Below are 14,487 nucleotides of genomic sequence, written 5' to 3'. Positions count from 1 at the left end.
TTTTCACATTTCCTTCACTGTTGTTCAACTACATTTAGGAATCACTGTAGGATTTCAGATATTCCTACCACAATTAAAAGGTAATGAATTCATGTCTATCAAAAGACAGTATTCCCTACTTAAAAGAAAACAGAAATATGCTATCTCACTTGATAGGTACTCAGCAAACTGGAATTGCAGCGCAGTTCTACTCAAAACCAAAAGGCACAAGAAGACACAATATTTTTTGCCACAAGCCTACAATATTCTCTCTAATGTAACTACCAGAAACAAAGCATCTTTTTGTTGTAGATATAATTTTTGCTATAGACATTTCCATTACTCCATTGAATTTAGTAATTAAAAAGAAATAAAACTGTAATTTAATTGCAGGAGAACAAATTAACATATTAGAAAGTATGGCAGAAAAACACAGAAAAGATTTTACTACTACTGGACTTTCCTACCCAGAAGGTACTTTCCACCACTAGCCTTTGATATTTCATTGCTTGAAACACCAACTACATTCCATCCAAACTAAACTCAGTTCTGAGCTCTCCTCTTTCAGTTTAAAACCATTTACCCTTGACCTATCACTATCTGCCTACATTAAGTTTTCCCTCTTGTTTATAATTTCTCTTTACATATTGGAAAGCTGCAATGAGGTCTCCCTTTGACTTGTACTACACCTGAACTCTTCAACAATGTCCACAAGGAAAAATCTTAATCCACCTGATCCTTAATCCCAGCCCTGCCATCCTATTCCATCCCTTGTGTTAGTTCTGCTAGTTGTCAAGCCACTGATTTATTGCATTCACGTAGCAGAAAAGTGAGGGGAAAAAAAAAAAAAGAAAGGAAGATTTTTTTTTTTCTGGACTCATTTTTTAACATGGTAGAACTGTCAGAAATGTCAGAGCTCAGAGAATAGTATGCCTGCCAAAACACAAGGTATACATGCAGAAAAAATGGGAAAAAGAGAAAGAAGTGAAGCCTGTCCTGAAATCATTAACTCTTCAAGTTTTACAAAACCACTCTCAACTTACTATTACAAAATACATTAAGGTGCTCACAACACAGTATGAGGTAACATTATCAGACAGTTTATAAGAGAAAATGCTTTTATTCACACAATATATATTATTAAAACTTCTTGAGTTTTCAGTATTCAATATTGTGCAGAGATGGTGGCTGCTCTGAACAGCAGCGTTAACATTCTGCCCAGTACCACTCCTTCTATGCTATTTCTCTAACAAAATTCCTTATCATGGAATAGAATTATCAGCCCCAGTCATTTGATTTCTAAGGCTAGTACAGTTCTATTACCATGTTTACTTTAGCAAACCTGTTCCCCTTGCTTCTGCAACATCATGCAGAGCTAGTGATCGAGTTTGCAAGGTTAGAAGAACCGACTATTTCTTCCTCTTAAAGAGATACTCATTGCAGTACATGGCATCATCTTTTCTACATTTATGAGGTTTCCTTTGCTCTTGAAGCTCTCACTTAAAACATTTTGATGTTAAGATGACCAGACACTTCTACATAATTAATTTCTGCCAAAGGATTTTTGTGCTGCTTGTCCTTTAACTTAGCAGAGGTTTTTATCCTTGTTCGGTGATAAATGTCCACTGTACTTACTGAGATCAACCTACTTCTTCCCATACATTTCTGCCAGATCCCGTATTGCATTATCTTTCTCCAGTTTCTGCAGCTCATCTTTGCACCTATCCTAGTGCTATCTACTCATCTTTTTTGACCATGAATGGAAAAAAACAGTCATCAGTTCAGATGAAGCTTTAACTGTGCTATCCACCTTGCTCCAGACAGAGCTTTTCTTTTCACACTACGTTCCTTAGAACAGCTTCTTGTGAAGTCACTTAAGAATGGACAGTATTTCCTTTACATCAGATATCATGACATTACATACTGATGTAAATACTAAATAATAATCAAGATCAATCCTTGCACGACTTCAGTGTAATTATTTGTATGTGATAATCATTTTTCTACCGATATCTCTAAGATTGTGATTCTCTTATTAATCTCTACCTTACATAATAATTTTCCATAATGCACCACACTGAGCATTTCAACTTAGTTCCAATATATTAGACGCCAAAAGACTTGTCAGGTGCTCAAGCAGTTAAAGTAATGATGAATATGTCAACTGAGCTACTGTAACAAAACGTGCATGTTCTTCACCATAACAAAGAAAGTTAATTCAATTTAGCTTAATCACTCAACACAACTGGCATAAAATTACTCTGTGTTCTATGGGCTAAGAACATTACATACAATTGTAGCACGATGACACAAACTCAGTGTTCTGGTAAATTACTCAAGTTTTTCTGTAGGTGAATTCTTTCCTTCCCCCAAATAACTTCTACCACTCTTATAAGTATGTCAGAATTTAGAGGTCCAGCTCTCTTCATATGACAAGCTCCTCAGGCCACTATCTTTACTAACTAGGTAAGCTTAAAATCACAGAATAATTTGTGACAAACCACTGGAGGTGATCTAATTTAATCCTATGCTCAAAGCACAACTGACACTGAAGTTAAATTAGGTTTCTCAGAGCTCTGTGCAGTCATATTCTGATTATGTCTAAAAATGGAGATTGCAAGGCTACTCTAAACAATCTGTTTCAGAATCTGAGCACCCTCAGTGTGAAAATAATTTTCCTTAAGTTTATAAAAGTTTCAGATTAAAAAGCAAAGGAGTTATAGACCAACACATAATAAAAATAAACCCACCTTGTGACTGCTCAATTCAACGTAACTTCATACTATAATTTTACAGTTTTAACCTTACTAACAGAGCAAAATCAAAATAAACACCACTCTGTGACTTAAGTTACTAAGGAAGGACTTGGCAGCTTCAAATTCTACTTTTGCTGTGTTACCCTAAAACTCCTCTATTGAAGATTTAATCCAAAAGTTATATATTCTGTTCATGTCAACCTATTTTTGAATGATCATAATGCCAAAAGTGCTATTCCACCAAGTTCACTTCAGTTTCTCTTTTCCAGGAACACATATTCTTGAATGCTCAACTTCGAGTTCAGATTTCTATTTCACTGTATTTTCAATATCCCAGTCACATCCAGTTCACAGTTTAAATGTTACAATGAATTATTCCGCCCGATGTTCTGTGGACATTTCAGTCAAAGTTCATTTTCAGCAACTTAGCTAATTTACTCTTTCCCTGCCTGCCCTAAACTGCTACAGCACATACTTCTGTTTCCCCACATTCTATGCTTCCCAAATAGACTTGTTTCTATTCAAAAGTTTTAAACCCCAGTATATACCTACTTTACTATGTTATTCAATAACTTACTAAAGGAATCTGGAGATTTATAGAATGAACTCTTTGTTCACAACTATTGGACAACAGTGCATTCAAAAAGTGTTTTTTGTCAAACACATTTGGTTCAAACTTTGAAGAGTATACTAATTTCTACTAATATTAACAATGTAAAATACTAATCAGATCTTTCCAATGCATTAAAATTGAAGTGCCACACATAATGAAATGCTGTTACGACAGTAAACTTCCTAGATGGGAATGACTACAGTGAGCTGAGACTGAGTGCCTTTCTCCATACTAATCTCCAAAACCATGTCAATCTGATTTTCTGGGCAGTGAAGGGATGGACTGGCTTGCAACCTTGCAGAATTCATCACACAGTAAAGAAATTAGACTTGCCCACAGTGTTGTCTGGTGTATGAAATTCCTTTGATCAAAGAAAATAAAACGTTCCCAAGCGTGTGTTTTGCTCATATAGCTCACAAGCAGGACATAAGACTAACACTACAGCTACTTTCATGGCGTGAGCACTTAAGACTGTATATACTCAGAAATGTAAGCTCCAGCAGTACAGTGTTTAAAAATCTTTTTCCTATTTACCAAATCAAAGTCATAGATTGGTTAAGTTGAAAACGACATCTGGATCAGTCCAGCCCCTACTCAAGCAGGTGTCTCAAACCCACATTCAGGCAGGTTTGAAGATCTCCAAGGAGGGGACTCCACACCTTTCTGGGCCTCGGCTACCAGTGCTCCATCCTCCACACATCCTTAGCATAGTGCTTCCTGATGTTCAGAGGAAATCTCCCGTGTTCTAGTTTGAGCCCATTGCCTACCAGCCCAGTACCAAAAAGAGCTTGGCTCTATCATCTTCACATCCTCCCTTCAGGTATTTATAAACATAGATTAAATCCTCTGACTGTCTTTTTTTTTTTTTTTTTCCTCCAGGCGGGACAATCCCTGGTGCTCTTTTAGCCTCTTCTCATAGAGAAAGTGTTCCAGTCACTTGATCATATTGCTAGCCCTCCCTTGGAATCTTTCTAGCATGTCCATGTCTCTCCTGTACTGCAGCAAAGGATACAATTAACTTGCTTAGCAGAAAAGACATGTTGCTGACTCATGTTCAATTGAGTGATCACCAGGACATCCACTTTCTATTCTCCAGTTCAATCTCAGTGTCCTCCAGCATGTACAGTTGGCTACTGTTGTCAGTACTCAGCAGCAGGACTCTGGACTTCTCCTTGCTGAACTGTATGAGAGTCTTGTCAGTCCAAATCTCGTCTGTCCAGGTCCCTCTGCATGGCTGTGGGGCTCACTGCTGAGTCATTCTTTCATGTTATGCCTCTTCACCTTCAGTGGTTCAATTGACTCTGTTGTCCATATCATTAATTACCATGTCCAAGAGACATGTTCAATGAATGTTTAGATGTTGTACCAGAAGACATGGTTTAGTGGAGAAATATTGGACTGGATGATCTTGGAGGTCTACTGAACCATGGAGATTCTTTGATTCCATGTTATGTTATGAGGCTAGTGTAATTCCAAAACAGAGGCAAAGAATTATTAACACCTCTCAGCCCAATTCTAAACTGCATTATCAAGTAAGATACAGTATTGATCAAAAAGAGTGTGTTTCTTCCTGGCTGAAGACTTACATTTGGCTAAAATGAGTTAAAAATAACCTCTTCTAAGCTACATAAAGATCTTCACTAAGGGAACAGAAATAGTGTCTTTGAAACAAACAAAAAGAAATATGAACTTCTGAAGCAGGTTTTTTTTTTTTTTTCATATGCTAGTAGAATGCTTTAAACTGTAAGTCAGAAGCTGGACAAGAAACATACACTGATCAATAAAAATTAATCAAGTACTAGTGCTCAATTAGTAAAACATTACTGTCCAGTTCCAGAAGAACAGGTCTGTCTAATTTAAACAGCTACTTAAAGATCTGCAGGCAACATGCCCCCACAAAAACAAGCTTAATGCCTCCACAAAAACAAGCTTAAGCAAGAACTGTTAGATCTAATACAGCAGCGCATTCACTTATTAGCTACTTTTAAAGATCAATACTGACAGGAAGTCTGAGTTTCTTCCAATTTATCAGACCAAGAATGACACAAAAATAGAAGCATTTAAATTTAAGTTAGCAAAGACTGAATTCTTCTCTGGAGAACACTTTTATTTTATCTTTTTCCAGATACTGATCTTTTACAGTAATAAAGATTTGAGGCTTCCTTTGTACAAAGAAAGAAAAAAGGTAGAAAGCTCTATTTACTGCACATTAACAGTATCAAACCATTAGAAAACTAACAACCAACATATACACTGTAATGCTGCTGCTATTACAGCTTTGTACAGAATATGGGTTTCTGGCCTCCTGACTTGCCTGGGCCACACCTGAGTACAGAGAAATTATCTTGAGCCACATATAAAACATTAAATGTAGTTCACGTATATAAGAAACAAAACTCCTATTTTTTAAATAATTTTTATTAAAACATTAAAAAAATAAGAGGGCAATAAAAATAGAAAACAAGTTTTCTTGCTTGAAGAATATTTGACATTTCTTTTTGCAGAAGTAATGCATCAAAGTCTGGATCGATAGCAGCGGCTGTAATTCTTAGTGAGCTCTCACAGTGCTTTTCAGAGATTTTTGATGAAATTTTACTCTTCCTGCATTTCATCCCTGAAAACAGTTGGTCACAAATATTCATGTAACCACATTTTGGCAGCATGTACAAGGGGCAACTGTGAAGCAAAGGATATTTTTCTCTGCTAAGAGAGATTTTAGAAGAGTGTGGCAAAGAGACATTCCTTAAATGTGTATGTCTGATTGCAACTCTGTGCATTTCAATTCAAAATCTGCAGGTAATGTATTTATGTCAACAGAAAATCAAATAATAAATAAATAAATAAAAAAGTAATGATTTTTTTTTTTAAATCCTGAAACGTACTCTCGAACTCCTTTATCAAAACAGAAAGCAAGGCTGTATATTTTTTAGTGTTCAAAGAACATTAGATGTATCAAAATGCATAAAAGCAGCATCCATAACTTCATCTAGCCATAATTTAAGTTTCATTTTCAACAGTTGTGCTTTGAAACATAGCACAGATAGGTTGATTTCCACCTTGAAAATGCATGTTTGATTCAATTAAATGAGCAATCATGTCCACCAAAAATGTCTGAATTTCAAGCTGAAAAATTAAATAAGAAAACTTAACTTGTCTGCTTAGTAGAAAAAAACATGTGTCTTCACAGGCAAACACGGATACAGGTTAGCTTGAAATATTATCATCAGCTATCACTGCATTTTATTTGCCAAGTGGACAAACAAATGTACCGCGTCAATCGTTCAGGTATGAGTTGGATGGAGTGTGTCTGGTGGGCATGAGAGGTGGAGTCAGCAATGCACTGCACCCTCCACCCCACAGTTCAGTTGCCACCTATGCAGTTGACACTCAAGTTACGTGCAACAAATTCAAGAAAAATACAGCTAAAAATCACATAATAATGGCAGAAGTTTACAGTTTTGTGAGGCTGCACTACTAGCTGCTGGGGAGTGCAGATGGCCTGTGGACTGGAAGTGCCCAACCTAGAGCCCTGAACACTGAAAACTCACTTTTTACAACTAAAGGACATCCCTATATTTTCAGTTTTAGCCTCATAAGGAGCACTACTCTGACACAGAGTTAGACCAGGGCTAAACCAATTTTGTCTCCAATTATGAGATGACAACTTCTAAATTACATTTCTAGGAAACTTATTTTTTCATTTAAAGAAGAGATTTTTCAAGATAGCTTAACATAACAGATAAGCATAATTTTTTAAACTGCTAATATCTTGAAACAAAACAAGCCTTGTTTCTTGAATTCTAAGTCCTCTGAATATTTTAGAATTAAGGAATTACTGAGATCTAACTACAGACTTTCTCAAAGTTTGATAGCCTATTGTGTTACTAACAGAATAGCAAAGCTCAGACTAAAAATACAGTTCTGCATTTTTTTATTTCAGAGACTGTAAGATAGAAATAACTAGGACCTAAATGTACAAAAAAACAGATGTAAGCATTGCAACATACTGCTTCTTTAGAGAAATAGATAAGGATGCACTACTGAGTAACTGGTCAGATGAAGTGGCAGGTCTGTGAATGAAACTTGGGCTGAAATAATAGCAATGACATCAGTAATAATAATGGAATTTTATTGTCTCCTGAATGCACTTAACAATAAACATCATAATATGGTGAAATAGAATATTCCTGCAAGATATTCTGTATTTTCTAAGAGCCTGCCACTGAATGTAAGCGTACAATTTTGATGAAGAGTGAATAAATTCAGAATATTAATGAAAAATATTACTTCTCATAATAATTATGTGAGTGCAATATTGATTACAATGCAATTCACTATGAACCCAAAGGGAGGCCTTAAGCTATGCACAAGTATGACACTCTTGAATCCTGTAAAATTTTAGCAGCTCTGGGTAACACATTCTACAGTCTAATTACATCTCATCTGAAAAATACACTCCCTTAAAGCAACTGTTATTTTCCCTTCTTCCACTATTCCACTATATCCCAAAAGTACTCACCGCTACCAATCGCTAAATAATTGACTATCAATAACCCATCTCAAAGATGCTCATGTTTTCAACACACTCTTCCTGCTTAATTAATCTTAGCATTTGTTCTCACTACTTGTTTTAAAATCAAATTTGGCAGCTCCCCTCACTTTACATCACACCATAATTGAAGTGTCTAAACCAGTGATGCAATGCAAACTCTGCATCTACCACCCTGTACCGTTGCACACAATGGATGGCTCATTGCCTACACAGCGACTTGCATTCTTGAATAAAAGCAACGTTTTGATAGTCTTTAAAGCCATACTCACAGTAATAGCACATGACAAAAAGAATTACTTGAGATGCAAGATCTGCCTAAAAAACTAGTAAATACTAACATCTTTCCTGTCATTAAAAAAAAGAAAAAAAAAGAAAAAAAAAGAAAAAAAAAGTACTAAAATGGGCAAGTTCTGTATTAGAAGAAAGAAACTTCACCACCATGGAAATTTGTATTTTTTTGCTCTTCTAAGTACCAATAATGCAATGACACATTACCATTTTTGCATTTAAGTAGAAGACAAAATTTCACTTATCACATAGCAATCCAGATTTAAGCCTAAATCACCAAACTATTCTGAGGCTACAACTACAAAGGACTTAACTATGCCAATAACAGAAAACTTTCCCCAAGTGCTTGGTTCTTATCCTGCTGCAAATTTAAACAAGTTGGCAGACTTCCCTCTCAGAAACAACAAAGGCTCCTCTGATTACTGAGGCACACCGCCTCCCCGGTTTACCAGTACCTCCTTTGACTTCCTGTCACTACCATTATATAGTCCACATTACCAAACCCAAAGCTTCTTACTGTCTTCCTGAGCTTGACATACCTCATCTCAGACTGGTATGTCATCGGTTTGCATAAACAGCAGTAGCTTATTAGAGGTTTATCATGTATATTTCATAAGCTAAAATGCCATGTTTATGATACCACTTAAGACTAGCATAGACTGAGCAAAGGAGAATCAGTACCACGCAGCTTGATCATACTAAGAAGTCTCTTTTCCTTAAAAAAATGCATATTCTTCTCAAAATGTGATGCAACTCAAAGCAGCGTGGTCATAAAAATCACAGAAAGCAGAGTTGGGAGTTTTTACACTGTGATGTAGGTACATTCATTGTGAGATAAAATTACGTTGCTCCAAAAGGAATGCTTCCTACTTATTCCCATGGAAACTACAGCAGATACAAAGAGCACAGTAACACTCTTTAATAAAGCAAATTCTCAATTACAAAACACTATTTTAACATAGCTGCCCCCATTAGCTATGCATTTTTGCCAGCAAGGAACAAGCATCTGCATGCCACACTTGCAAAAATATGCACCAGCAGAGGCCACTGCTGAAATACACCACCCAATGCTTCTCTGTGCTCACACTGACTGGATTCCATAAACATTCAGCAAGAGTCAATGGGTGCCATTTTTACACACCTTTCCTTCACATGCATTTCCATGCCGGACACCATTATACCAGGCTGCCCCTCTGTTGTCCTCTGTCACACAGCAATAAAATGTAATAAATCTGGTGGGAGGGGTCATCCTCTACTGTCACACCACCACCATCTGCCTCTGACATCGTGGGCCAACATAATAAGAGGCATCACTTTTGGAGCAGCCCTATTACTTTTAGTTTTGTTGCCCATGTTTAAGAGTTGGGTGTGCTTAACATGACCAAAGATTACTAAACATGCTTAACTCCGTTTAATAAAGCATTTCCACTTCAGAATAAACTATAACTCCTACTCAGCATTGCCTATTTTGCTGCTGTCCACCACTGCAAGTTTGAATTATGTTTGCTGATATTTTAAGGTTGGGCTAGCAGGCCTACATGGATTAGTCTTTGAGACTAATTGCTTCTGGAATTTGAATCTGATTGGAAAGCTGACGCTGCTGAGATAAAAGTGATGGTCAGTACTAACAAACATGGAAAAAAGAAAAAGAACACACACTCACACTCCCCTGAATTTCACAATAGCAAACTTACCACCCACAGCATCCCTTTCCTCTGCAGCTCTGCACTAGCCCCGAATGCCTCTAAAACTGTGCACAGCAGACATATTCCCATCTACACGGCTGCACGGAAGACTGCACCTTAACCTAAACTTACAGGTATGGTGTTCTGCTCTATGCCTGAATTGCTACTGTTTCCTTTATCTGTAATGGCTCACAACATGAACCGATAATACGCTGCTTGCAGGCAACTTAAAGTTAATAAATCACTCATAAGTACCCAAGGATTTCCCAGCTTATGACCTGTCTTATTACTGTGGGGACTTGGTAAGAACATCACTAAATGAAACTCAAAGAGTTACTCTTCTTAACAGAAGCCAAAAATCTTAATTCTAGGTTCATAAAATAAGACCACTATATTTGCAAACAAAAAAAAGCCCACTTCTCTATCTAAATTCTCAATGCCCTCATCTCTCCATCAGTATTCTTATGTATCAATCAGCCGACTTTAAAATGAAAGCATAACACACCGCATATTTCTCACATGTGGAATGCAAGTCAACATTAAAACCTTCATCTCAAACTGAATTGAAACTGTGGCTCAAATGAACTACAGGGTGCACATATTCGCACAAAAGAGGACTGGTATAAGCAAACTACACTTTTACTTCAGACCTGTAAATAAAGGATTAATACTGTTACTGAAATAACTAGCAGATGAATTTTGCACTGCACAGAGGCTTTTAACTTCAGATTCTAATACCACCATCAGCAGAAAGTATATTTGTAATACTTGGAGAAATTTCCGGGATCAGTATTTGAACACTTTAATTATGCTCTCATTAAGTCATGATATTATTACTGACTAGTTCACAGAATTCTGAACGAAGTGGGCAGCAGGAAAATTTATGCAATTACAACACTGAAAGGAACAAGAATGCTTCTAATCCATTATTTATAGGTTTAAAGGGCAGTTAGTTCTTTTGCTGCCTTTGATTAAATATAAAATGAGGTAAGATTTCAAATGTTCTTTGTGAAAACCAGTATTTATGAACAACAACAAAAAAAGACATCCTAGAGAGCTTGTTGCTATATTAAATCTTCAATTATTTTCCCTACCACCACCATCTTTTGCTCAAATATACTAGAAAGGAATATAGGCGTTGTAGCACTCAGTATATCTGGCAGATTAATGATCTGCCAGATCTGCTTTTGATAATAAATTCCCCTTTCAGATGTTTTAAGCACCTTCTGTGTTTTCTGCTAAAAACATTAAATTTGGCTCCTGTTAAAGGACTGCTTTAACACTGCCGTGCCTCTCAACTTTCAATGATGGTGGACATACACACCATTTATAGGACAAAGTCATTTACTGATACACAAATGGAATAGTATATTGTACTTGTGGTAGAAGAGGAAAAATCTCCTTTTGTTCAGTTTTTCCACTTTCTCAGAAATGCATTTAGAATTCAATGAAAGCAATTCTGAACTTGAACTTTATTCCAATTAACATTTTCATGCTGCAGTGCAGAAGGAAATTTCAAATGAGTTGTTCAAGTTCTTAAATCTATATACCTTATCTCCACCATAAAAGGAAAAATAACTTCATCTCCATTTCTTAATTGCAGTCATATGGATCGCATAGTTTATTGTTCACTAACAGACTTTATTTTTAATCCAAAAGAAAAAAATAATCCTCTAAGCTATTTAAAAACTCTTCCACATTTTATGAGGACTCAGTTTCAAATTTCACTATAACTGTCAAGCAACACATAAACATGTTGCAAGCACCCCATCTTGGAAGAACTAGAAGATATGCTGAATTTAATCCCTTCCTCTAAATATTCAACATTGGAATTAAATTAAAATGAAAGCATACTATGCCTGCTTCCAAGAAAGGATAGATGTACAGTATTAAGAGTCAATGCAAGATCTCCATAAAACTCTGCTCTCCTGAAACTACATCAGGTATGCAAGTTTGATTAGCTTTCTAGAAGTAGCATGTACTTGCATTTGTTTCTGATTATTTTTCATGCATTCGCATTACACTTCTGTCTTTGTATTATTTTTTTTTTCTGTTAGACAAGACTTGAGAGTCAAGGCAAGTTTTTATTACAGATTTATGATACAAATAATGTGAGATTTAAACGCAGGCTTCAGGTTGCTTCTCCAATACAAGTTGAAAATGAATGTTTCTGCTTATATCCATGTTTTTTCCCCCTCATATTAAGTTGATATCAGAAGATAATAGATGGTACCAATTACTGTTTTTTTTTTAATGCTCTGATACACAGCAATACCAACATTTACAGGAGTACCTCTGAACAAGAGGTACAGTTTCAGGTCTTAGATAACACCAAGAAAGGAAATCGTTTTGAAATATGATAGGCCCTGAAGATACCTTCTCTACTTTCTTAGACAGACCATTACCTACAACAGAATATCATGGGGGAATGAGACAGCCCCCCGTATTTTCCACGGCTCCAGCTCTTCCCTCACCCACTCACTCTCCCACAGGTTTCGCTGGCGTAATTTTAACCTAGATTAACGAGGACTGAGCCTTCCCACGGTGACAGAGCTGCGGGGAAAGCGAGGGCCCAAAGAGGAGAAGGGCCCGGGCAGCAGGCGGAACTCGCCGGCTCCGACGGAAAGTGGCCATTTTAATCTAAGGCCCTGGGACGCGATGCCCCCCTCCGGCTCCCCCAGCCCGGGGATGGCCGGACCCGCCGGGAAGGAGCACAGCCGCCCGCGGGAGGGGCGGCGGCACGACGGTCCCGGCCAGGCGGGGCAAGGTGCGGCGCCGGGCGCTCAGCCCTGAGGGGTGTGGGGAGGTTTCGCCGCGGGACGCGAGCGCGGGATGAGGGCCCGGGCGGATAGGGGCGGGGTCGCGAGGGTTACCTATACTGAGCAGCAGCACCGCTATGGGTGAATCCAAAGTAGTTGCCGGTGGCCATTTTGGCATCTTCTCCCAGCCGGCTGGGCACTGTGGCGGCGGTAACGCAGAGGCGGCGGAGGTAGGGGCCATGACAGGAGGCCCGGCAGGAGGGGGGGGGGGGGGAGGAAGAAGGGGACACGGACACACAGACAAGGGACAGAGAGAGCGTCAGGTCAGACGGGCGCCTCCGGACCGCCGCCCCACCTCACCCACCCGCCGACCCCTGCCCGCCCCGAGCGCAATTACTCACCATAGGTGAACGAAACTACCGGGCATATGGGAATCATGAGTCCGAGCTAGCGGCAGCGACGGCGGCGTCTGAACTCTCAACTCTCACCCCCCCCCTCCCGCCACCACCGCCGCCGCCGCCTCCTCCTCGCCGCCGCGCTCGCTCCCTTCCCCCCCCTCCCACCCACCCACGGCGACAATGGCGGTGTGCGGCCGAGCCGGCGCCGTGCGCACGCGCGAGGTCTGCGAGGGCCGATGGAAGCTGTAGTCCGCACCGCGGCCGTGCCTCCTCCCTCCTCCCGCCGCAGAGCGCGCCTAGCGCCGCTGCCGCCGAGCGGGGAGACTGCGCATGCGCGGGATGTGCAATGCCTCCTGGGAACCGTGTTCCAGGCCCGTCTCTGTATATCCTGCAGGGCTTTGCTGCCTTTCATGTAATGACGGGCCCAGAACATAGTACCTGAGGTGTGACCTCATCTGTGTAGTGTTGGTAACTCAAGAAGCAGAAGTCCAGATGAAATCATCCATCGTCCTCATCCCATAGCAATATTTGTCCCATGCATGTACTGGGTGTATTGGTACTAAATGTCTTTCCCACCAATTGTGTTGTCAGCATACACCTCATTACCACTCCTGTAATGCCACGCAATCAGAGGACGGCACAGTGGGAGCTCTTGGCACAATCCAGGACTTGGCTTGACATATAGCAAGAGAGTTTCATATTCATCTAAGCCTTAGTGCACACTACCACAGCTACACACATGGAGAGTGAGGGAGCTGCCATCCAACTAAAGCCATGTGCATGTGTTGTCTGACCTATACCCAGTGTGCCACAGCGGATGCTGGGCAGTATATTGCAGGTCATGCGGTAACGTTCTGGTCACCAAAAGTGCATTTCAGTGGTTCTATTCCCTGTGACTAGAAGGCTGCACCTTGAAGCCTGTGTTCAGTTTTGGGCCCCTCACTACAAGAAAGGCCCTGGAACATGTCCAGAGAAGGACAATGAAGCTGTGAAGGATCTGGAGCGCAAGACTTAGGAGAAGTGGCTCAAATACTTTCATCTCTGAATTAATTTGGAAGTGATCTTTTCAGAAGTATTTGTTTTCCATAAATCCCACTTATTCAAAACATCCCTGCTGTTCTTGCAAAACCACAGGTTTCCCTTATTCCAGAATTCATGCAGACTTCTCAGGAAGTAAGACTTCAAGATAGATTATTATTATTATTATTATTAGGTACAAAATGAATGAGAAGAGGAAAATATTTTCCCATCTGAAGTTTACATTATTGCAGCTAATTATCAAGTATAGCTACATAAGATGCCATATATTCTTGCCAATTCACCACATATAATTCATTTGTTATTATTACATTTTATATGTATTGTTATGTGTTTTATATACATTATTATATTTCACACAGGAACTAAATAGCAATGTACCTCTTGTCCTTATCCTAATTAGAGCATAATAGGAAAAA

At 39.1% G+C, this 14,487-nt stretch overlaps 1 protein-coding gene and 1 non-coding gene across 5 annotated transcripts in view; both read right to left on the bottom strand.

The window, feature by feature from the left end:
• The window catches only part of ZFR (zinc finger RNA binding protein), a 38,223-nt gene extending 25,113 nt beyond the window's left edge, over positions 1-13,110 (bottom strand). For 3 of the 4 annotated variants that reach the window (XM_065740006.1, XM_065740003.1, XM_065740005.1), the window contains exons 1-2: positions 13,034-13,110; positions 12,747-12,831 (exon numbers count right to left, since the gene is read on the bottom strand). In XM_065740006.1, coding sequence (XP_065596078.1) covers positions 12,747-12,831; positions 13,034-13,070 — 122 coding nt within the window. In that variant the 5' untranslated portion in view covers positions 13,071-13,110. The remainder of the gene's footprint in view (positions 1-12,746; positions 12,832-13,033) is intronic. The other variant, XM_065740004.1, reaches the window with a different exon arrangement.
• Positions 1,237-1,373, bottom strand: LOC136050943 (small nucleolar RNA SNORA66). The gene has a single exon (XR_010622439.1). It is a non-coding gene; the product is annotated as a small nucleolar RNA SNORA66 (small nucleolar RNA).
• Positions 13,111-14,487: the final 1,377 nt, after the last annotated feature.

The sequence above is a fragment of the Cyrtonyx montezumae genome, unplaced genomic scaffold (assembly GCF_038088225.1).
Source record: "Cyrtonyx montezumae isolate F1298 unplaced genomic scaffold, pur_monq_1.0 scaffold_25, whole genome shotgun sequence".
NCBI classification, from domain to species: domain Eukaryota; kingdom Metazoa; phylum Chordata; class Aves; order Galliformes; family Odontophoridae; genus Cyrtonyx; species Cyrtonyx montezumae.
This window is presented reverse-complemented; position numbering and strand designations above follow the sequence as displayed.